Source organism: Halichoeres trimaculatus, unplaced genomic scaffold (assembly GCF_033239565.1).
Source record: "Halichoeres trimaculatus isolate MK-OKI-2021-1 unplaced genomic scaffold, fHalTri1.1 fHalTri1_scaffold_1, whole genome shotgun sequence".
NCBI lineage: Eukaryota > Metazoa > Chordata > Actinopteri > Labriformes > Labridae > Halichoeres > Halichoeres trimaculatus.
In genome coordinates this window covers 34,517,223-34,542,849 of record NW_027437179.1, presented here as the reverse complement: position 1 = coordinate 34,542,849, position 25,627 = coordinate 34,517,223, and the positions used below count along the sequence as shown (strand labels likewise).

The following is a 25,627-nucleotide window of genomic DNA, read 5'->3' as shown; positions in this document are numbered from 1 at the left end:
GTCTTAATACAAGTAACTCTTCTCTTGTTCCTTTGGCAGATGTTTTTACTGGTTACGAGCAATTCAGACCTCATTTTTGTCCTTAAATAACTTTAAACAAGACATTTTTCTGGATTGGTCATGTGAATTTGGCTCATATTGAGTCTAAAAAGGAATTTTCTACTGAAAATAAGACAAAAACACTTGATAAGATTTCAGTTTTTGCAGTGTAATGGGGCATAATGAGCCAATCAAATCTGTTTACAAAGTTGGCATTTACAGCGTGATTCTGCTGCAGGATGATTTAATGATACCACAAAACACTGATGTCTTATTCACACTCTCAGTGTGTGCTTCAGGTAAAAACATCTTTATGATTATTAAAACAGTGCCATCTAATTCACCTAAGAGTTATATTTGCATTAAGCTACTTTAAAGCTGACTTAATTTCAGTCATGAACGCATGTTATGAACAACTGGAATGTTTATTGCAGCACCAGAATACTGTTTGTGTTTGGGGTCTAGGCTATGACCTTATCACTCCTTGCAGATTAATTTTACATGAAGAAGTCTGAGGAGATATGAGGTAATATCTTTGACCCTCTGGCTGGATCCAGAAGATGGATGCTGGGGAGGTGGTGGGACTGAAAGTATAAGAATAGCACTGGTCCAATGGTTATGACAAAGCAGAAGAAATGACAGGAAGCCTTATTATGGGCTTAGACACAGCACCATATTGTCAGGATACGTTAGTCAGGTAGTTGTGCTAATGCAGCTTGGGGCTCACCATTGCTAACAGGAGATGAAAATGTTTTCCAAACCTAATTTATGGTCCATTGTCCCTCTGGTTTCTACTATTTATTTCTGCTTTATGTGCCCATCAGTCAGCAGCAGTAACTGTTATTGTTAAAGGATAAAAAAACAAGACAACAGAAATCAGCATTGCCCCTTTCCTGACACCATCTGAGCTTCCTACAATGCGGGATCTGTCAGGAAAATGGCCATCATGGGAATATGATGATGAATGGCTAATACTGGAAACCCTATCACAGTGTGAATGTATATTCATTTGGCTCACCATGATTGGAGACAGGCGGGACTTGGATGGTGCCTCTTCATACGGTCTCTCTGCTAAAGAAGCAATGATCCTCTTCCTGTGGCCCAGGGGACCAACTTTAATAACCTGGAAAGGACAGCATCAGGGCACATATGAGGCAGGCTTCTCAGGCGCATTGTCACATAAATATCTCAAACACAAGCGTCTATCTACTGTAGACTAAGCTAATAGAGATATATCCAAAATACACTGACACAGAGTTGGTGGCATGAACCCCTCTCTGGCAGGCCTCCACAAGCAAACAGAAATGACTCTCGTCAATAATTCAGCCTCAATCTGTTTTGCCGTAAGCTTAAAGTACAGCACTGTCTCCTTCCCAGGACACTCTATAATTCACGACCCATTTTTTTTTCTTTTTTTACACAGTGCTTAAATAACACAGCTGAATTTGGCGATTTATGAGGCATAATATGCAAATTACCATGCAATCTGCAAACTGTTTTGCATAGATCCACTTCATCCATCACAATTTGGATATATGTTTTTAATTAAGAGGATTTTAATACTGTGAGTTCACCTGACACATCTCTGTCCACAGTGTCGCTGTCCCTTTAAACCTTTCACAAACGTCTTATCTGCTTCTGAGGCTAAAACCCTCTGAGGGGGTAGTATAGGTTAATTTTATGTAGTCCAAACTCATTATCCTAACACTGTATATTTGCATAATTGGCTATTAACATTCATGCTCATCCAGTGAAGGTGGATGTCGAGTGATTAATGTTACATTTGTAATTATGTCGCTGGTACAAAATATTCCATAACAGGCTCATATGCTTCTTTGTCTGAGGGCTTCAATTATTTATTCACTGAGAGTCGTCAGAGGAAGAAGAGGCAACTGGTCTGTACTCTGGATTTCTGGTGCTGTTTGTACTATTTCCATGTGCAAAATCCCATCGAGACCACTGTGCACAAAGACTGTAGTGTAAGAGAAGATTTAAATACTAATAAAGAGCCATGGGATTATATGGGCATGTAAACCAGCTCATAGATCAAATTGATGGCTCGTGCTCTTTACTGTAAGATGCTGGAGAGGCTGAAGGAAAATGAAATGGGCAGAGCAAGTTCTGCCAAGATGCTCAGAGGCAGTTCTGCTGTTCTGCACACTGAAAGTGATGTGCCCTGCTCTCACACCCATCTTTTTGTACCGAGTCGCAGTCTGCTGGACACCGTCCCTCTTGCACTGCATAAACTGTTCGTTTGGCTGCTGCTTTTCTGCTGCTGCTGTTGCTGCAGCTGTTGCAGATTTCTGCCATTTTACCACCACTGTCTTGGGGCTTATCATAACAAAACACATGGAAATGTAGTGATAAGTCAGGAATAGATGATGGCTGTAAATACACTCATCACTACTTAGACGCTGGTTATCAGTGTCAGAGCCTCTGTTTGGATTGTTTGGTTGCCTGTCATGGCATTAACAATACAAATGTTGACAAATCTTGTACTTTTGCCTTTCAATGACATGTAACAAGAAAAAAAACAGCAAGCAACACCCAACACATTGACGATACGTTGTTTGGTAGTATTTTTGTGAATTTATAAAGACAATATCCTAAACTAGCTAAATCATTACAAGGCAGAGTGATACGATGAATGATAAATCATTGCAACACAATGAAAAGGACATTCATAAAATTCCTGCAGCTGAGTGGTTTCAGACCTATTGACTCTTGTTCACATGTACGGATGCATAACGTTGTCTTGTTGCCAGATAAGCGTTAAAAAAAGCAGATGCAATTAACACAAATGAATATGTCTGCTGGTATAATAAACTGACAAGATTACAGTTTCATTATGCTCACACAATGCAAGCCAACGACCGCTCATATTATCCAGTGCATTTCACAACATTAGAAAAGAGCTGGTGACAGAATGCAGTTTCAGAGAAATTGCTTGACACAGGTTTTCTTGTCGTGCACAGGGCACGTTAACAGTCAGTGAAGCCTTTCATTTGATCTTTTCCTGCCTGTTGGCTATCACAATAAGATGAGACACTTTCCTTTGTCCTTTAACAACTCAAAGCCCTTTTACATTACTATATTACACACCCATCAGTTTTAACTTATCCCATTCACACTCTGATGGCACAACGCTACAGGCAGTTTGGGGTTTGTATCTTGCCAAAAAACACTTTGGAATATTGATAGAAGCACCTGAGATTAAACCCCCAACCTTCTGACTGAGAGACAGCCGGCTCAACTACTGCACTACAGCCGCCCCAAATGAGGGCTAGACCTGGGGTTCCCAAATTTTACAGCCCAAAATAGCGGTGCCAGAGACCGGCGACCCCTTGCCATGGGAATACACTCCAATCCAAAAGCAGACACACACACACACATACACACACACACACACACACACACACACACACACACACACACACACACACACACACACACAAACAAAAGGCCTGAGTTACTTAATGTAGACAGTCAGTAAAAAATCAGACAACCTGTGTGCACACACTGCTGTGTTTCCTAAATTAATCTGCTGACAATGACACTGTTATTATCCTGGTTTAGTTACCTCAGGGGTCTTGAACAAAAAAAAGTAAAAAACAGATCAAACATGTTTTGTTTATATGGTTTCATGCAAAATTTAATCCCAGTTTTGTTTATACGTTCATAAATTGAAAAGCACTTAAAGAGCGCAGACTTCCACCAAGCATAATGTGATTGTCACACAACAATTGAGTCCTACTTTAATGTTATACTCCCTTTCAGCAGACTGTCTGCTTCAATTTGGTGTTAGTTCCAGGTTTGTACGATAATTAGTTACCTGACAGTGTTGAAAATTATGATGACCCAGTACATATTTCATATTCAGGATCTTAGTATCCAGAATATTGCCAGGATCTGGATCGTACTTTTACATCTGTCAGAAATTATCGTGACCATATGGTGAAAAAGGCCCAATCTCACAATGATAAAGAATCCTTTAAAAAAATACTGGATCCAAATGGTGATCCGGATCAACTCCAAAATTTAATCACTTGTTTGTTATCCCATTTTGAACATTTCCTGAAAGTTTCATCAAGATCCGTCTGTAACTTTTTGAGTTATGTTGTTCACAAACAGAAAAAACTTCCAATAATATGATCTTGGTGGAGGTAATAATGGATAAAATATGCAATTGTAGATAATGTATGATTTTGAAAGGTATTTCACAACCTCTACTCAGTGTTTCGTGGCCCCAACCCCCACTTCAGGCCTCGATTGAAAGGCCTCTGGAATAAGGCAAAAATAAAATATTCACATTGACTTTAGCAACTAGATGAAATGAGTTGGAAAATATAAGACATCAGAAATAATCTGAGTCTTTGCAACAAAGACAGATTTTCTCTCTGTGATCATCTGAACAATTTCTAGATAGAGGTTGAGTTTAAAGATTTATTATTTTACAACAACTGAAATATTTGAGATTGAACAGGAGTAGATTTTTTATAGCAGAAGAAAAGGGGGTTTGTTTTCTTTCCTGTTCCTGTTTTTATCATGCTAAAGCTTAAGTAACACACAAACTCACAAATTCTCAACTAAAAGTCTGCACCCATTCCTCTGTCACTCTCACAGGTATATTAATCCAATATTGCTTTATAATTAGAAAAATGTCATAAAATGTTTCACTACTTTCATGAAGATTAATGCAAGTCATAATTTCCCTGTCATCAGTCACCATATTGCTCCTCAGTTAAGATTTTATCTGCTAAGTGTCTACTAATTACTCAGTGATGTTTTTGTTATAATTTTATGCAAATGGTATCATCACTGAGGTTTTCTCTGTTATTTCAAGACTAATTTAAAGTGCTTCTTAATCTCAAACGGGATCTATGAATCAGATGAAGACACCTGGATCTGAATGTGTCAATACGAGAGTCGATGAACATCAATGTAACTGCGAAGAGGCACAACAATTTTCATCTCATCCCAACATCCAAGAAAGGTCAAAATCCCAAAGTGAGCTGGATAAACTGTAAGAAAAAGCTCCTTACATTGACAATCTCTAGCTCCCACAGGTTTTTCACACACTCCAGTGTGCGGTAGCCACTTGAGAGAAAGTTGGGCAGATATTCATGCAGGCCGAGGCCATCCAGCCAGGAGGCAAGAGATGTGCTGCCATCACAGCCCAGTGCTTTTACCTACAATGAAGCGAGAGACAAATGTTAGGGAGCAGCTGCTGAAACTTTCTGTACCACAGACTCAAAAACATTTCATTATTTACTCAAAGTTTTGTCCTGAATCTACCTCTCCTGACCTCTTGTATTAAATCAACTCGAAACAAAAAATCTACATATTAAGGCACATTGTTCTTTTTATGTTGAGAAATAGAAGATCTATTTCTCCTGCCTCTTTTACATGCATAAAACTACCTGACAAAAACAATAAACTGCTTTTAATTCAGTTATATGTGGCAACATTTTAACAGTCAACCTAAGACAGTAAGTGTGCTAAATATAGCTTATTTCAAACATCACTGTCGCTGCAGATATGTTGGTAGTTAAATATGCTGGCCTGCTGTGAAAGACTCCAACCCCATTTGGAAAGCACGCTAGCACAGGAGTAGCATAGTCTCCATACCATGCAGGCTGTAGCCAGGATTTTAGAATAGGTGAGGTCCATGGTGCGAAAAAAATGTTGATGTTTTTTTTTACATTTTTATTTGTTTGGGTTATTTTTTAGGCTACAAGTCACACAATATGTTTATTGTTTACATATCTTTTAATAATGTGAAAGCATCAGCATTTTCCAAACAAAAATGTATCTTTTTTCAAAAAAACAAATCAATCTGTTTAAATCTCTTGGAGATGTTTGCCCTGCTCTCTGTAACTTGTTTTCTGTGGAATGGGTATATTAAGATTAATATGAGCTGAAAACAAAGCACGCATCATGCGGACTTGGTCTACAAAGTGCTAATAATCAAAACACTCTAGTTTTTGAATGGGGTTTGGCCCTCTGCCAAGCGCGTCACAGGGCGCATTTGCGGATACATAGATCAGCTGATCAAACAGCTGCTCACCGCAAAACGCACACAGGCACGAACAGAACACAAAGCCTATGAATGTTTACCACTATTTACAATTTACAAGCAAGTACCACAGAGAGGTTTCAAGTTTTTTATGAGTTTATGTTTTATTCAGTTGGGCATATTTGGCAGACAGAAAAATCTCTGAAATAAATAGGTGAGGTCCAGACCTCGCTGACCTCATACCTGGCTACGGCCATGATACCATGTACATTTGTGGGCAACAAACAATTTAGTCTCTAATAAAAGGAAGTAAAAGGGATATATGTTATGTATTCTGGCCTTTTTCCACCACGCTGCTTTTGCGGGTCATTCCCAAATATGCCGAACTGGATTTTGCGTTTAAATTAGCATGAATTTCAAGGTACCACATAGGATAGCTAGCAAGCACTGTGATACAACTCACTTCTGTCAATCTGGCAAACAAACTGATAGGATAGTCACTAGCATCCCCTGCCACTGTCAACACTGAGATTTAGCAAGGCTTTTTCTATGCTGATTTTTGCTTTAGAAACTTTGGAAAGTTATCAAGAAAACAACTGAGATACAAATCCTTAGCTTAATTTATGACACTTAGGCCTTCATTATGTTTCAGATTGAAACCCCCAAGCCAAGTGTCTATGTTGCAACAATTTTATTACGATAGTCAGTCCAATAGAGGCACGTTTTTTACGAGAGTGTGTTGGATCATCTCTCAATTTTAAGCAACTGTTGGTAATTTCAAATCACTTCAATATTTTTGGCTCTATGTTCAAGTTAGGGTGGTAAGGTTGTCATTGACTCCTTTATTCAATAAGAACATTGCTATTCAAGTGAAAACTCCAGCATTTGTTTTAATCCTCATTGACTCAAGTCTTCACACCTCACTGTTTGTTTTCTTTGTCAATGTTTTGATAACCATCCTGGTACCCTGACCTCCTCCTGAGACGCTGTCAGTCACCGCCCCTCCTCAACGCTGAGGTTAAGTTATGATGTTAAGTACCTTGGGCAAGCTGCGTGCCGCATGAAGGATTTTCTTTCTGTGTCCTGGGTCAGTGATCCCCATGTCTCTGAGATCCTGGTCCTCCATCACGTTACTTCCCTGCATGAACACAAACGCAAGAGATACACACAAGTAAACCCATTCACGCACAGGCACACACACAAACACAAACATAGCCGCACTCATACACGTGCAGGCAAACAAGTAGTCACACACACATGAGAACAGACACAGACAATACACAATATGGACATACAACAGTAGGAAAAATTCAGTGTCACTGAATTCTCTTTGGTGAATTAAATGTCTGCACTCAAAGACACACTAATCCAACCCCACAGAGTCTACACATGAAAACACAGAATAGGTTAATGAGGACATGGGTCAATGGAGGTATCATGGCATGTTCTACACAGCAACAATTCGTTTGTACAACTTACACACATGAGCACACACAGAATATGCACACAAGCAGAGTGGGAGGACAATGAAGTCAAATGAATTGTGCATGCCAAGAGTAATCAATCTGATCTGGTGCGACTCAGAGGGAACAAAGCCTTCATAACTGCAGCAGCATCTCTACAGGATCTCTGCGCTGCTGCATTTCACTGAGGCAAACTAAACACTCAGAGAAGAAACCAACCAATCCCTCAATTTAGTACAATGAACAACAACCTCATTTCACCTCCAAAATTTTCACTGACAAGCAGATTCTTGTCTGTTTCATGTAGCCATACATATTTGCAGCTCTAGGTGCTTTGTCATCTTATTCGGGTTTGTAAGCAGGAATAAAGATACAAGGAGAACCCTGAAAATGTGGAGCTAAGCGTTTTTCCCAGTGGGCTGCTGCAGATTGATTCTTCCCGGCCAAGAATGTTAAAATGTTGTGTAGTCTTTACTTAATCTGCTCTTACTGGATTGGTTTCAGAGCACAATGCAGCAGTGTTCTCAGGCCTATATCAGGGTGCAGTCTGAAGATTACTCACTGATCGCTAGAATAAAGGTCAAAATGAGGCAGGGTCTGATGTAAGGGAGGACCAAAATAGACTCCACTTTTATTAACAGGGTTTGAAGTTTGATGATGCCTCAGGAGATTTGGCTAACTTATTATTTCATGCTGCATTTGAAACATGTGATGGGAATGTATGGTTCTGTTCTTACATAGCTTACGAGCTGTGGTGGTTTGATTTAACATGATACGACTGCCAGATGCAGCCATGGTAGAAGTCAGTCTCTTTAAAGCTGGTGAATGCAACAATGAGATAGAATTGCTCTGCCTCTCTGCAGAATCTTGAAAAAAGATCTAATTTAGTTTGTTTTTCAAGCATCAGCAGGCATTAAAATAATCTGGCAAAGAAGATGCTGTGTGTAACAATTCTACAACTTAACAGTAGGAGGGGGCTGCAGGATCTGATGCAACATAAAAGCAGAAAAGATGCAACGTAAAGCATGTTTGGGAACTTGAAAGATGTTCTGGCTCACTGCAACTGTAGTGTGGACACATCAGAGTAATCTGATGTTGTTCAAGTCCAGCTAGACTGATCACATGATCAAGTGGAGCACAATCCAAAAGGGCACAATATAAAACATTCACAACGTCTGACCTTTCCCTTGTTTGCAACTTCCACGTCCTTGTAAATATCCATGGGTAATTTGCCTTGTGAAGCTAATGATTTATTTCCCTGATGCATCAAGTCCTGGAGGCACATTACTGAACATCAGAATGATTAATGATCCATAGTCTCCTTCACATTATATCTGGAAGTCTTGGACATCATATAATACTGGTACCCACAGGGATGGGAGTCCAGAACCAGTTACAGATGAGAGACAGTTTCAACTATTTTGAGCCATTGACATCATTTGCATTCATCCTTCACAGTTCCATCGATGCCTCTTATATAATGTCATCACTCATCCTGAGTGGTATGCAACGTCAACAATAACCAAAGAGTATAGACGTAAGACATTTAGGTAACAAGTGGTCAAAAGTGGAGCTGACTTTTACGCATAATCACACTGACATTGCAACATTTAGCATCTGCTCGGCTGTGTGATTACAAGCATTTACTATCAGTAGTGCCTTTATGAAAACAATGTTTTGGTGTCGCTGATGTAATGGGCCACTAGTCAACTAGATCACACTTTAAACCCCCCAATCAACAAGTGCTTCTTGGTCTTAGAAGAGCAGTGAGGCTGCAATGCCCTTGCCTTTGTAAAAAAATAAATTAATTAATTAAAGCATGCCGACTATGGAAAATTTACAAGAATTGAGGAGGGAGTCAGTAAAGTAATCTACTAGGCAGGAATGATGATGCATTGGTATCGATTTTTAAATCTTAACATGATAACAAGTGGTGGGAGACGAAATCGAAAAATCGATACATCAGGATTTTTTGTTTGACAATGTCAAATTTGGGATTCTTTGTCAAAAAAAAAAACCCATTTTTTTTTTTTTCAAATTCTTCACCGCAGTTTTTGTTCATAAAGTGTATTGGAAAAAAAGTTGCTGCTTTTGTCCAGAAGAGGGTGAAATGTTTCTCTGTCTCATGTGATGTGCATTTTATGGGAAAAATGGCTCCTTACATAGTCTGTAGACATTATTGTCATCATTTAACTTTTTCACATGGTCTGGTGTTAAAAAAGCAAACTTAAAATCCAAAAATCTGTAAATATCAAAGAATTGCAATTCAAATCGTATCGTGAATTTAGTATATCGTCCCAGCCCTGATCATTGACCAATGAGACCCCCAAAAAGTTGCTTTGTTTGCAAATCAAACATCCGCAATGACACGCGGCAGTAAATTTGAGTTACATTAAAAGTTAGCAACTAAGCCTTTTGAGAACATAGTTCCATAAATACTTGGTTATTAAAGAACAACAATACATCTATAACCCTGAACTACTTTTTCTTGGGATCGTATGGTTCCTGGGTGCTCTTGTGGCAAAGGTTATTAGTTAGGTAAAAGCCCAGACCCCTTTGTGCAATATCCGTTTCTGTTATATCTTCCATGTGAATCGTGCAAAATGTGCTAATTCCAACACTGATAGGCTCTTCATTCCTAAATCTTGATCCAGGGCAGAGTTTCAGTAAAAAGACGGTCTTTACTTCTGCCTGTTGTATTTCAGTGTGAGGCAGAATGATTAGATGTGCATTTATGTTGGGCATTGCTGAATCCAAATCAATCAGAGATGCTTGTGTTGCTAAAGTGGAGGTCATTGCTATTAGAGGAGAAGAAGAATTTCAAAAGCCTTATTGAACGCCAAGTAATTCAAGCTGTTTGGAGCAGATAACTAACTTTTAATAATAACCTCTCTCTTTTGTTGCCTGCCTGAATACCGAAAAAGTCCAAAGCAAAACAACAATATGCTCTAAATGCTTAATTCTCTCATGTGTTGCAACCCTGATTCCTATTGTTCCCAGTTATGAAACAACTAGTTTGTAAATGACATTTAACTGACTGTACATTTATGCACCGTTAAGCTTTGATTTTGTATTCCTTGCACTATGGCTGGGTATTATGAGGCCAGACACTTCTGCTGGGGCTTATTGTCCACTCATGAGCAAAAACAATTCTGACCCTGAAGCTTTCATCGTAGCAACAGCAATCACATGCTCTCAGATCGGACTATTCTGCGTAAACTCACGCCTCACCAGAAAGAAAAACACATAAGTGAGCAGCAGTCCTCCAGTCAAACACTTTCCCTCTGAGCTTACTGGTCTCACTTAACTGAGCTCAACTGTGAAAAACTGATGTAACATATAGCCTATAGTGCTAATGCTGCTCCATGGTCTGAGAAATGTCCGCGTGTGCCCTTTGGGCCTAGTTATTTACGGTGTACTGGCTTGTTTTCCAAAGTAACATGACCTGGGGATTAAAAACGTGATGGTGTTTTCTGCAATCATTGCTGAATGCAACATCCAGTTCTCTTACACACACGGTTTTACTGGAAACACGATAACGCTTTTAGTCAGGCTGTGGACGTCCTTTGAGCCGCAGTTAAATGAATTTATCAATATGTAATCTGACGGAGGCGTTTAAAAAATGCAAAGCATCGGGCAGAATGTGTCAATGGCTTTCAGAAACACTAATCTGTCTGATCATGTCTTTTAATCCATCACAGCGGACGGATCATGTGGCTTTTCATAATTTACTTACTACTGCAATGACACACTCTGAAAATTAATGTTTCATCAGAATCTTAACATCGGGGGTATACAGTGTATAAATACTGCTCCAGCGCAGGCTGCTGCAGTGTGATTATACATTGTGCAGTTTTTACAAGACAAGTCTCATAAACACTATAATCGGAGCTGAATTGGGAGAGGATTTAGTGAGATTTGGCAAGCAACCATGCAAAGTGAGTTTAAAACAAACTACAGCGTGCTTGGATTGGGGAGTGTTGGTTCAGGTTTATTTGGGTTAAGAGAGGTCAAGTCAAGTGACAGTAAATCAAAGGATTGGCTTTTCGATCGTACAGTGTGATTGGGAATGCTGGGAAAAAGTTAATAGGTTTTAGTTGCCGTTTGTCTTGTCAGAGGTGGCAGCCCGTGTTTTTCACAGGGGTTCAGCGTGTGGCCGTAAATCTACAACAGGGCCATGCACAGCACAGAGGTGAAGAGGAGTTATGAAGAGGAGAGGAAGAGAGTGCAGGGACAAGTGGGAAAGAGAAAAGAAGAGAAGGAGGGGGGTGAGTGGGACCGCTGAGAGACGAGCAAGAGGGTGAGAGAAGAGAGCAGTGACAGAAAAAGACAAATGCAACGGGGTTGACACAGGCAGAGACAGGGTGATGTAAAGTGGAAGTGACCCCTGAGCTGACGTGCTGCAGGTGACTCACCATGAATCGTAGGTCGTCGAAGCCATTGAGCAGGAACTTGCTCTCGTACTGCGGCAGCCCCACGTGCTCCAGCCACTCTCCCACCGACTGGTCCAGGGCTTTACCACAGGCCCCATCTGCCGAGAGAGGGAAGCGCTTCAGCAGGGAGAAGCCGTTCAGCCGGTAGCAGCGGCACTCAGAGGACGACACATGGCATTGCCACATCATCCTCGGCCAGCAGAGGCAGAGCCGAGTGCAGCAGCACCAGGCAGGGTGGGGGGGAGACAGGGTCCAGGCCGGGGGTGAGGGGCTCCCAAGGTAAAGGCGGGGGCCCGGCTAACTCAAACACAGGAGGAGGGTAGGAAGTGCTGCAGGCCCAGCTCAAGCCCTGCAGGGGACTGACTAGGCTAATATACACCCACTGGTGTTAGTGTGACTGACTGGAAATGTCAGGCGAGGGTGGAGGTAGTGCAGGGAAGGAAGCCCATCTGAAGCTTGGGAACGTTAGTTATGTTGGATTGAGCCACTACGGCATCTTCCAACAAACAGGGTTCACTAAACATTCCTTTAGTGAGCAGATGAGCAAGTGTTAAAACAAGTCTAGCTAGTCCAATAACATAACAAATACTGAACACTGCAAGTCAAGAGAGTAAATATTTGACAGGCTGAGGAAAAATTGAGATAACTACCACTATAACAGACATTTTCACACATCACACAATTTACTCTGCTAAAATTATCCCCGCCATTTTTTCAAAAAATCAGAAAGAACACCACCAGGGTGACACAGAAATTTTCAGTTCCCCCAAAATAATCTGTCAATGTTTTCACCACATACTTGTAAAGCTCTGGCTGAGTCCCATGGCTTCATTGGTCAACCTCTTTGAGAGCTAGGACACGGCTCATACTATGAAGGTAGCAGCATTCTAAAGTACTGTTGAGGTACTTGTGTTATTTTTTTTTTGATCAAGGAATACACATTTGATTAAATATTTTCTCTTCCTTACTCCAGAGCCACAAGGAGTACGGTCAGGTAGACATATTGTAAAATCCTACATGAAAAGAAAGGAAGAAACGTTGGCTTAGGATTTCCACAGTGATTCCAAACTCCTCAATTCAAAATAAAATCCAAGAATAGGTTCCTCAATAAAGCTCCAGGTAAGCTGTCTACCAGTGAGAAAAAGCTTGTTGTCCTTGGTGATGCCAGTGCTCCCTGTGCTGCCCAGCATTCACACTCTTCTCCAGGCTGCTGAAGAGAACATGCCTCTCATCTCTCAAAGCAGTAAATCCAGGTTCAGATCCAACAGACGGCAGGTGAGCCTCTTGACTCTGACAGCAAGGATCACTGCAGGACCACAGTGCAGGTTAAGCTAGCTCCTTCCTGAGGCAGACGCCCCCCCCGATCCAACCCCAGCCCACCTGGTTCTTCTCCTTGCTGGGTACAGCTAGCAGCCTGTGTGCTCAGGGCAGAGGTTTGCTGCATCCCCTGCCTGTCTGAGACATGCAGGCAGCGCAGATGCAGTCACAGCAGCTGCTCCTGGCTCTCACACGCTACCCCTCACTGCTCGCAGGGCATAACGTCCTGACGCCGGCGACTTCTACACAGGAGACCACAGATCTGCCTCAAACTCAGCCACTGCTGCTGCCACGTCCTTCCTACATCCACGACAGGCAACGGACTCAGTGATCATCCCCCCTTCTCATCCAAGCAAATCCCTCAAGCTCTTCTTTTTGACTCCCCCCCCCCTCCTCGCTCTCGTCTCTCTCTGCTTTCTTTCTCTCGCTCTCGGTCTCATAACCCCATTCCCATAGTGTGTGATCGCACTGCAGGGCTGCCGTATGCTGCCTGATGAAGTGGGGTGCTGCTCCACGTAACCACTTTCTCTCCTTCTCCCCTCACTCTCCCACTATATCAATTCTCCTCCCTCTCTGCCTCCCTTTCTCTCCCTCACTGTCTCGCTCCTTGCCTCTGGTTCTCAAACACACAGACAGATGCACACACTCTTTCTCTTCTCCCTTTCCAACCCCCTCCTCTTCTCATCCACAGGCGCACACACACTCGGTCTTCTCCGTCTTTGTCTCTCGCTAACCTTACCCCACCTCACCCCGTCTCTCCCTCCACTGCACTGATTAGAATTGCACAGAGGCACTCTGATCTTGCCAGTGCAGAAAGGACACCACCATCAGAGGCGAGGAACAAGCTCTGAGAGGCTAAAATCACAGTCCTTTCTGGAAAGGTTGAATGTAAAAGGATGGCTGAAGGAGGAAACAACACTTTCTTTTCCTCCTCTTGCAAAAAAGGTAGCTTTAATTCATTTACATCTTACTTTGATGAGAGGACCAGAGGGCAGCATCGATACTAGTCAGCAAAAGTCTCTCATCACTTGAACAGGTGCTAAAAACAGCATAAGGGGAGAGACGCACTATCAGGCTTCAAGTCTTGTCTCTTTTCCTTTTAAGAATGACAGAAAAGAGGAAATTCCATTATGTTCTTCCAGATGCTCCTGTCAAATCAACCGTTTTTAGAGCGCAGCAGAGGCTACTTAGTGGATAAACAAGCAAGATGATACAAAATTTAGACAAACACGGCACTATCTAACTCTGCTACAATTTCCACAGTCTACACGAGGAGTGGTAGACTTTAGCACCCACCCACCTATGCGGGGCTGCTCTCTGCGTCCATCTCTGGTGTTATCTGGGTACAACTGCAAGCAGAGTATAATTATGCAGGCTTTCGGGCTGCTCGCAATAACCTCACACATTCCCAGATGGGCAGTCAGTAACGCAGTTAGGGCAAGGAGACGGGATGCCAACAGAGGGAGGCAAAGTGACGGGCTATTGATTGAACCTCCTCGGTAATTGGCCGCCTGTTCCCCTGCTGCTCCGGCGTTAACGAGCAGGTAAAAGGCCAAGTCCGGTCTCCCTGACCTGTTCATGAGGAGCTCTGCTCATCACTTGTTATCAGGAGGAGAAGCTGCTGTCAGATGTGCTCTGACTGAGGAGAGGAAAGATGGAAGGAGGGAGTCAGCGAGACTGCTGAAGGAGGGGTGAGGAAACATATGGGTGAGATAAGATAGTAATGGTACGTAAGAAGGATTGAAGTGGACTAATTATGATTCACTACCTGATCCCACTTCCCCTCCTACTGCTTTACTCTCTCCTCCTGAGCCTCATACAAACGTCAGCTCTTACACACCACAATCTGCAGACAAACAGAGTTACAAATACTTGCCTCCGCGTCCAATTACTCCCTCATTTGGGAGAGTAACACCTCCCACAGTAGTAGGACCTAATTACTGACTGACAGAGTATCCAGTGCTTCTCCTTGGGGGGGATCTGGGTCACTGTCTTATCCCTTCTTAAACAGACCAAGCTGTCAAAGCTATCCGAGTGGGCTTCTGTGCTCTTTGAGGACTGCTCGGTCTAGACTTGGCTCAGAGGAGCGCCTGGAGAGACCTTTTTCACAGCCAAAGAGGAAGAGGTTGTGCCTAGATAAAGCCGTGCCTCTTTATCAAGGCAGGGGAAAAGCACTAGCTCCTTGTCAACACACCCAAGCGCTGAAAATGAGCCGCAAAGCTGAATTAATTCAGGGAAACTGAGGGCGGACGCTTTTCCTTTGAACGTCAGAGTGTGCCTGTATACAGACCAAGCTGATGCCTCCTGTGTGCTGTTAGCTGAGCTTTCTCTCTCCCTCTCAGCTCCCTGTGTCTGTTTAAGCTCATTTACTCAGTGCTCTCTTAGCACACAATCGAGACACTGGTGACGGGCACAATACACAAACAACCTCATCCTTGAGCGTAGAAGGTGGCACTGAATTGCAGGGCTGGCTTTTGTAGCGACAGAAAATCTGTTGTAGAGATATCTGAAGATGAATAGCTGTCCTTGGCTTCTGATATGAGAGGGACAATAAACAAAGAAAAGGTGTGTGGCATAAAAGTACACAAAAGCAGGTATAAAGGATAAGGTTTTCCCAGGTCTGTTACTATAAAGAGATAAAAACAAAGAAGAAACACTTTAGGTTTGATCTTTATGCAACTGTCCTCGATCCTCTCTGTCTTTCACCCCGGCTGAAGGGTACCTGTTTGTTCCTTTTCATAATGGATCATGGTTTACGAAATGTGACCTCTTTACCAAGCGGCACGTACGCAAAACAGCAACGAAACCATCCTTTCAACCTCAGGATCTCCTTGTGCACAATCTCATATTAAAATCGGAGCAGCATCTGTATGACTCAGCTGAATCTGGGACACTTTGGGTATCTATTAATAGCACACACCTATACATGTATGTGTAGAGGAAGAAAAAAACACAAACACAGAACATATTTCCACTTATGTAACACGGAATAACCTCGGGTATGTACTGTTGGGATAGCAATTAATGTAAGATTGCTGGGTGTGCGGAAAGACAAGAAACAATTAAAATCATAAATTAACACTGCAATGAAAACCTGCTTTGCTTCAGGACTGCTTTGCTAATTTCCTTCTTATTTTCTGCAAGATCATCTGATAAATTAAACTAATAATGTGAATGCTTTAAAAATATCCTTTCTATTAAAATGCATTTTAATATTTTAACAGTTGCTTAAATCATTTACTCCTTCTTTTATCATGCAACAAGCTTTGACCTCTATTTTGTTTCCGATAAGGTCTAAGTAATAGTTTTGTATTTCATTTATCAATACAGGAGACAACAATTAACTATTTACAGGCTTAAAGACATAAACCACACGTACACCCTTCATCAGCATCTTCCCTCTTGAGGCCGGAAATTAAAAATTATTATTAAATGTCCAAAACACTACAGATGCTATGAGGAGGATTTGTTTTAATTGTACAACCACCCTCTGGGCCGTAGTCTCATCCACACTGTCGTAAATTACTTTTAGCAAGGCGTGTTTTTGTTTTGGAATTAAATGGAGATTGGACTGAAACAAACTTTCTTTGTCAAAGAAAACTTTTTACTGGATACAATGCGCCGCAGCAAGGTATTTATCAGTACAGTTACATAGTGCTATAGTTTGAATCATGACATCAAGCAAACATTGTAGTAGCTGGCTATATGTAGCACTATCGGCAGCCGGATGCTCTGACCTACCTGTAGGCTAACGTTACAACAAGTAAACACTCAGTTAGTAAGTAATTTAGTAGCTGTCTAGATGTAGCACAGCTGGCAGCCTGGTGCTCTACATGTCCGTAATGTGTAACATTAGTAAATCCTGGTTGGTTATGTCTTGCCAGTTATCTACCAAGCAGAGCTAACGTAACCTCACTCTTAATTTTATTGATAGACTCTCAAGTTTGAACAGACCACTGCACAATTACTGCTACATGTAGGTTGGAATGAACATTAGCACCAACAGATTAGCCCCTGTGTTAGCCTTTTGCTCAGGCTCTGTCCCTCTCCAGTTCAACTTTTTTCTGCTCTTCTGTCCTGTCCATAGAGTGTTTATAGGGTACCATTTTATGGTTTTGGAGCCAAAATACCCCCAACACAGGCGCAGCCATTGATAGCAATTGTGCAGCCAGAGTCTGCGCAATAAAGACTGTGAGAGATTCTGGGAGAATTTTTTTCTTTTCTTTCGGGAGTCTAATCTCTTCTTGGCTCTCCTTTCGACATATTTTACTATCCCTGGAAAAAATACACAAGAAACGTAAAACCCTGTTTTTAACCTCCTCCTAACCTCCTCTTCAGAAAAAAGAGGACTTGAATACAAGACAGCCAAATAATATCTTCAAATCACCACAACAATCGGAACATTTCTACGAGCTGTAATAATTTTTTTAAGTTTGACCACAGCCCATCTGGAATGACTGGGGAGACAGTGTTTTTAGACCTATACTGCAGCCAGCCACCAGGGGGAACAGTTTTGGTGGTGACCTCACTTTGAGCCGAGCAAGATGACGTCCTTTTTTTTTACAGTCTATGGTCCTTTTACTGTCTGACAGTTAGGCTCCAGTGTCCACCATCACTACAAAACTAATCACAGAAATAGTTTTCAGCAGAGAAAAACACGGATGTCTGTGTTTCATCTCTTCACACCACTAAACTTCATCAGCCAGCATGGTATTGTTGTAGAGAATCAGACGCGCCGTAAATCAATCCGGTCCTGCTCGACCCAATCAGGCATATATCTAGAAGGGAGACTTTTTCAAAATTCCTTTCAAACTCTCTGTCAGCACCTTTAAATATACCTATCAGTTATTTAAGTCAATTACATTTGTTCTTCTATAGTTAACCTTTATTCTAGCATAGCTGTTAAATTTTAACAGCATCAACATAAATGTAAGTGAAGATGTAGCATTAAATGCTAGAGCAGCAATTAAAGTTTAAACTTTCCTCACCTTGATGTCTTCTATGAAATATTCTAGTATCAGGACCACACTTTTATCGTCCTTCTTCTGTCTTAAGCTTAAGTGGTTTTACTCCTTGCTATGGTCAGCAGATTTTTAATCCATGAAGGTTTTGCATATTATTAATTAAAATATTATCTCGACAAATCTGATGGGACTTAAAAGAGGCAGTGGTGGACAAGGTGTTACACAATACAGTGTGATGAAACCACCTTATGGCAGAGTATCTAATGGAGGTGGGTTTACTCTGTAGCAGCTTGGAGTGTTATCTAAACAAACTGAGCTACTGCCAGCTGGCTTCTCCCTCTGCACTGCCTGAAGGACACCTGATGAAGCGTACAATCAATTCAAGCCCTATTGAGATACATAGTTACTCCAGGAAAAAATATGACAGTCAGTGAGTTGCATTTAAAATTAGATTTTCCATAAAGCGGAAACGTCGCGAGTGAAAATAACAACAGTAATGTGCCAAACAAACGTCAGCTTGGATCTCTGTGATTTATAACAAAACTGCTCTCCATCTTTTCTGAGGATTTATTTGAATACTAAACAGCGGCGCTTGGAAGAGCTGAACACAAAAGCAATCAGTTAGAGGGTGCACTACGTTCTGTTGCTGCTGCTTCTGGTGTTATATAACATTTAGATAAGACTGACCTCCAAAACTCAGATGCACAAGTCTATAGTCAAAAATTTGTCAGTAGATTTCCAGTGTGTTATATTGTCTGTGAAATAATAGTATCACAACCCCATTTATAGGCTAGAGGTTGCAGACTTCATAAAGTGAGTCTGAAAATGACCGCAAATCACAGAGAATTAAAACAGAAAAAGATGGATAATATGGACAGAGCAATGCTGGAGAACATGATACAGAACAGCTAGATTCAAGAGTGTTTGCTGCTTTGACACTCTCTTTGAGTAGTGACGTCCAAGATGTCTGTCAAACCACTTTTGACCCAGGTGGTACAACTTCCTAGCCATTGTGTTTGACTCTTCAGCTGACAGTGCTGTCGACAGCCTGGCAGCAGTGATGTGCTGGGGTTTCATAACTGACCATCAGCAGGGCGGCACTTCACAGTTTGACAAGTGTGTGTAAATCTGGTATGGTTTACCTCACAGATGACGAAGAGGAACAGCCTTCGGCTTTTGATATCTGATATCTGATACAGAAATTTCAGCAGGAACCACACCAAAAAAGTGAAGGAAACTTTGGCTAGGTGACCTCATGATTTTAATACATGATTTTGACCCAGTCTGTGTTCCTAATGACCTCTCTCTGCATAAGAATACTCTTCAAACTTGCAGCATTCAATGATCTGGGTAGAAAAACTAATCTTGCCATTCAACATCTTGGGCTGATTATCCGGGCCGATATTTGGCATTTTGGGGAATATCGGCATCTGCCTTTTTTTTTATCTGACAGCCGATATGAAACCCATTCAACTGTGTTTTTTTGGCTCTGATGCTTCTGTGCACAGAATTTCTCCCTGTCTACTCTATGGAAGCCCTACATGGTCATTTAAAATCATGTAAAACCAAACAGAAAATTTATTAAACTGCATTATATGCCTGTAAAAGGCAGCACCAACTCAAGTCCGTCCAATTTATTTCAGTTACATAGAAATTTGGAAATCTTTATTTACTGTAGAAGACTAGCTATTTGTTATTTTACGTTTTCATTGAACTTTATAAAACATGCTGCTAAGCGTGCAAGCTGTTTGATCAACATATGCTTGAAGGCATTTGATTGTAGTAAAGTGTTGGAGTTTGTATTGATGAAATTTTTTTACGCCAGTATTTTCACTTTGACTACAAATGATTATCTGCTCCTAATATCAGTTATCGGCCTCCTCGCCTACTAATAATCAGTATCGGTATCACCAAAAAATCCAAATCGGTCTATCTCTATTCAAAATACCCCTGATTTCAATGATACGATGGTGGTTCACTGTAGACTGATCTTTTTAAATTGTCCACTTTCCCACATGGCTTGGTTGTGAGACTACAAGATCTGGCCATATGAAAAAAACATGACACTGAAGGGCTGTTTACACGACAACAGTTATAGAATAAAGCACAAAAGTATTGTTGCATTTCAGCCTTGCAATGACAAGGAAATGCCTGAAATGCAAACTTTTGAAAACAGCCTCCAGAGTGGAAATTCTGAAACGCTGACACCACCGTTGCTGTGTAAACAACAAGCCAGCATTTTCACGGGAAACCCTGACGTCACACCCCACTTCTAGCAAGCGCAAAAAACAGTACTGTTGTTATGATCGTACCGTTGTGCTCGTGCTGCCCAATCTGCAAAATCTGCTGATTGTCTTTCAACAAAATGTGCATCTGTTACCCACTTGCACTTAGCATCTGCCAATGCACCAGAAGATCAGCCCAACTCTGCTTTGGTGGAGATCTACCAGAAGTGGCTTCTGGACAAGACAGATAAAGCGCCAACTATAGGCCTGGCATGCTTACTACAGCATTTTTAGTCCCTTAGCATTTCCGTGCAAACGCAAATTTTGTCACTGTGTTTTAGCATTTTCGATGAAACGTTTTCATGTAAATGGGGCCTAAAGGTGTTAACAAATCTTAAAAACAAAGATATTAAAGACAGAGAAGTGCCGAAAGAAATAAGGTCCTATCTGGACAGATGATATTGTCGGGATACTACAAATCTCTGTTATTACCAAGCAGCAACCTCCCGTCTGAGAATATGAGACAACGCGGAAGTGCTAAAATCTGCTGTTTCTCGAGTGTTCGCTTAAAGCTGGCTCCCGGAGTACCTGAAGTCACATACACACCAAGACAAAAAAAAGACATTTTCAAAGCAGAAATTAACCTATTTACAGCCTGGTTCAAAAAACATCTCCTGTCTGAGTCACTAATTTTACTACCAGCACCCACTGTATGTGGGGTGAATTTTCTTCGAACGCGGCCGTTCAGAGGATATTAAGATTGTGAGCTCCCCCAATAAGAGGCACAGCTGAGGGTCGCGTGACCAACAGATGGCCTATGGCTGTTGGCGAAGTCCTTGCCACTACCAATATGGCTGCCATAGCTGCTGTGCTTCACTTTCCGTTTCAGAAACAGACAGGTGACGTTAGTGAGACTATGTCCATGTTTTATACAGTCTATGATTACATAGTATAGCATCACCCAGGTGCATTTTAAAATTTAGATTTTTGTGTATTTTTCTCTAGTGTGGAAATACCCTGCTTTATGCATCAGTAAATAAAACTATTAAACTATTAAAACTTTTAAACAAAAAAAAAAATCTACTTAAGCCTTATCATCTTTTATACAAACCCTGCGGACTGTTATCAACACAAAACCAAGAGAATTTAAAAGCATACAAAAGGTTACTGCAAAAGACTCGCTCCAAACCCCAGGGTAACTTTTCAGTTTGCATTACTTAATCAACAAAATACAAACCTTTGAAAACAAAAACAAACAAAAAAACAGCACCTAATTCAGTTTAAATCAAATGTCCTATTAGCATGGAGCCCTTAGTGTTGGGACGCTTTACCTGAGTTTGGTGTGGGCTGTTTCTTCTTGGACGTTTCGATGCCTGCCCCGATCAAGTTCATGATCTTCTCAATCTGTTAGAAAGAGCAAACGTAAACCCCGGGTCAAACAATCATTCATGAAAACAACTGAAGAACAACTGAGTATGGGACAGACGTAATCTGATGTTGCTTCTCGCCACTGTAGAACATCCATCAGACTCTTTGACACATCAAAACCAATTAAAAAACAGCAACACTGATGCTGGATGAAAAGTCAGAGCAAAGACCTGCTGCTGCTGCTGCTGGAAGTGTTGGGAAGGAGGCGTCCTGTTTTGCAATGATGGATTACAAGAACAGTCAAACGTGGAGAGCAGTTCAATGAGCAACCCACAACAACTCAGCAAAAACACAGCGAGGTGATAAGGTGAATTACAACCCTGAAGCTTTTAAAACTCCACACTACTGAGGCCTATTAAAGACAGCCCTGTGTTCAACTCTAAACTGCACAACCTGACCCTCCAGAGATTCAGATCTGTTTCTGACTGCATCTTCGTGAGGATTTGATTGCCCTCTCAGACCTGTATTATTTAAGCCTCAGAGAATAAGGCAACAGTTTATTGCAAGGTTAGGTGAGCACAATGCTGCATGCAGGAGATTACAGAGCAGTGTAGAAAAGAGTTGTTTAGGGGCTTGGAGCCACAGCTGTTCATCTAAATAGTTTCTGACATTCCAGGAGAGCACAAATACATTTCCAGGTGGTTTGCTTTTGTTTATTTTGCTCAATATTTGAAGAATTGCACAGGTTACCACAAACACAGCACTGATGCAAGACACTGTTACTCCCAAATGTTAAAACTAAAGCAGGACACAAAGGAGAAACTGTTACCACAGTCTGTTAGCAAGAAAAATCAAATTTCTTGGGCTCTCTTGTCATATTTTGTCAGAAAATCAAAACCACTCTCGTTTCTGTCAACTAAATATGAGAGAATTTGAGATCATATGCTTTGTGACTGCACTATAAATATCTTCTTGCGTAGATAGATCTTAGATGATAGTTTTCTTCCAGCTCGATTCATTCAGTAGAAAGACCTTTTGTATTTATACGTTGTGAATCAGACAGATCAGGGTAACTGCACCTTTCTCTTTTGACAAGTTCAAAACAGACAGCTCAACTCTGTGTGTGAGCAATAGCAGACATTAACTGAAATACTGCATACTTTATATAAAGAGTTGTTCCCTATTCCTCATCTGTAATGGCCAACATCAATAGTATAGTGAAAAAATAAACAACGGGATTCTCATTTCCCATTCATTCCTATTCACTAGTCCTCTGTTTATTTCTCTACAGCCTACAGATTTGGCCTGTTTGAGCGTCTTCTTTTCGGTTTTCTTATTTTTTCAAAGGTAAAAAAAATAGATCACATGTACCCATCTTCTTTCCACAGAGGATTACCAAACAATTGCTATAGAATACTGACCAATCAAAATAAAATATCTAACAAAGTCTTGTGTTGAGTACAGACAGAGGAATTAAAGGATAAGTTCAGTTTATACAGCTTTTACATTGTTTATAGAATGGAGTAAAACAAAATACTCACCCAGAAGGCTTTCCTGATCCAAGCAGTGCTTCGGGAGATATTTAGATCCAAAATCGTGCAGCGGACGTCTATATAATGGGATCCATCGGGGCATAGACAGTGCCGCTCCTAAAACTGTATTAAACGTCCAAAAACTCATGTTTTTCACCAATATTCCATCATGGTCCGCTCCGGGTTAGTCCTCTGCTGCAGTCTGTGTCACTCCAGACAGCACTGTGTGGCTGTACTGACCTCTGAACTGACTTTGACAACAAAGACTTTGTTTACGTTTGCCCCTCTGCGATTGCGCAGTACTCTCTGGAGAGCTGACTCCTTTCTTTGGGGGGCAAACGAAAACAAAGTCTTCGTCAGTTCAGAGGTCAGTACAGCCACACAGCACTGTCTGGAGTGACACAGACTGCAGCAGAGGACTAACCCGGAGCGGACCATGATGTAATATTGGTGAAAAAAAAAGAGTTTTTGGACGATTAATGCAGTTTTAGGAGCGGCGCTGTCTATGCCCCGATGGATCCCATTATACGGACGTCCGCTGCACGGTTTTGGATCTAAATATCTCCCGAAGCACTGCTTGGATCAGGAAAGCCTTTTGGGTGAGTATTTTGTTCTACTTCATTCTATAAAAAATTTAAAAGCTGTATAAACCGAACTTATCCTGTAATTCCAAAACCTTGCTAAACATGTTTCTGGCCAAGATATCTGGGTGTGTCAAAATAGAAAGAGCGTGGAATAAAGTGATCGTACATGACTGCTTTTTTTAAAACCAAATATTTACCTTGTATAATCCATACTTAATACAATTGGCACAAAAATCAAGGAAATTTGTGTTAGGTAGATTATTTCTCGGTTATAATAATGATTCTTGGAAATAAATCTTACAACGTAGAAAGACCTGTTTATTTCACTTTTAAATTGTGACAAAGCACATACAAGAAGCCTTTATTTGCTCAGTATGTTGGTTGCGTCCATTAAATATTTCCTAAATCTTCTCTGTCAGTGCAAAACAGCTTATTCTGCTGTTGCTATTGACATTTGTTTTGGTCTTCATGTACCACTTCTTGCTACTTATCAGGTAGCTGATTGTCAGAGCCTGTGAGCATGGACCCTGCTTCAGAGATTTGTGTCTCAAATAATGCACTTGTGCACTTACACTTACTAGTTTGAGTGTATAAGTATGTTCACGCTGGCAAAAAATAATAAAAATAAAAAATATGGATGTCATCTTGCTTGGCTCAAAGTGAGGTCGCTACAAAAACTCCTCCCCCTGGTGGCTGCTGTATAGGTCAAAAAATCCATCTCTCCAGTCATTCCAGATGAGCTGTGGCCAAACTTTAAAAAACGAATACACCTCGTAGAAATGTTTCACACATCAGATTGTTGTGGTGGAATAAATCCTGCAGTCCATTACAGCAATATTTCACTGACCCAAATCCTTAATGTCATTATGTAATAAAATGTTCTTTTGAGTTCATTTGTTTTGACTCTGTTAAAGTTAAATTGTTGTATTTTCTCAACATGATACCACTGTCAAACCAAACATGCTCTCTCATTATTTTGTCTGCTGACAAACCAACATCTGTCAACCACGGGTACATCCACTGTCAGCGTCTGATTTCCTTTGCTTAGCATGGACTAAAAACAGCCAGACTGTCTTTGTCACAAGGTTGAATAATGTCTCATCAAACTAGCAGTGCTTCTGAAGCTGAATAATTGATTCATTTTTGTGCATCTCATCTGTGAAATCAAGACGGAAAAAAGTAGAAACTGACATTTCTACTGGGTCGGTTGGCTGGTTTTCTGTCAGTCACCGTTCTGACAGAATGTCACTGTGTCATTTTTACACACCCTTTTATTTACTGACTAAATGCAGTAGCTGTAAGGCAGCTTTAATGTGATGACTTAGAGCCATGATAGCTGTATCCCTAAATGTACTTGCTCTCTTTCCTCTCAAGTGCTCTGCATCTGAATGTAGAGAGGGAAGAGTGGTTTTCATCTAACTCTTTGCAGCTTAGTTAAAAAGAAGCATGCTTTCAAACTACTCCATGAGATACAAAAGCTTAAAAACTGAGCATGATGATGTCATTTATACCAGGTGTGAAATGAATGACCTTATCTGACCTTTTTTAAAGAGCCAAATGTCTCATTTTTGACATGTGTGCATACACAAGAATATATTTATAAGTCTATAGTCTATAGTCTTCTATAGACGGATCAGCTGTGCACACTGGTGGCATTACATTTTCTTTGACTACTGCAGAAAAGAG

General features: G+C 41.1%; 1 protein-coding gene across 10 annotated transcripts in view; it reads right to left on the bottom strand.

The window, feature by feature from the left end:
- anks1ab (ankyrin repeat and sterile alpha motif domain containing 1Ab) overlaps window positions 1-25,627 on the bottom strand; it is a 52,010-nt gene that overhangs the window by 13,443 nt on the left and 12,940 nt on the right. For 7 of the 10 annotated variants that reach the window (XR_012599154.1, XR_012599159.1, XM_074680359.1 and 4 more), the window contains exons 2-6: window positions 21,789-21,861; window positions 11,934-12,049; window positions 7,095-7,193; window positions 5,082-5,228; window positions 1,058-1,162 (exon numbers count right to left, since the gene is read on the bottom strand). Coding sequence is in view for 6 of the 10 variants with exons in the window: in XM_074680359.1 (XP_074536460.1) it covers window positions 1,058-1,162; window positions 5,082-5,228; window positions 7,095-7,193; window positions 11,934-12,049; window positions 21,789-21,861 (540 nt within the window). In the remaining 4 variants the exon portion in view is untranslated. Of the gene's footprint in view, window positions 1-1,057; window positions 1,163-5,081; window positions 5,229-7,094; window positions 7,194-11,933; window positions 13,941-21,788; window positions 21,862-21,943; window positions 21,988-25,627 lie in introns of those variants that run through there. The other 3 variants (XR_012599158.1, XR_012599160.1, XM_074680410.1) reach the window with 3 other exon arrangements.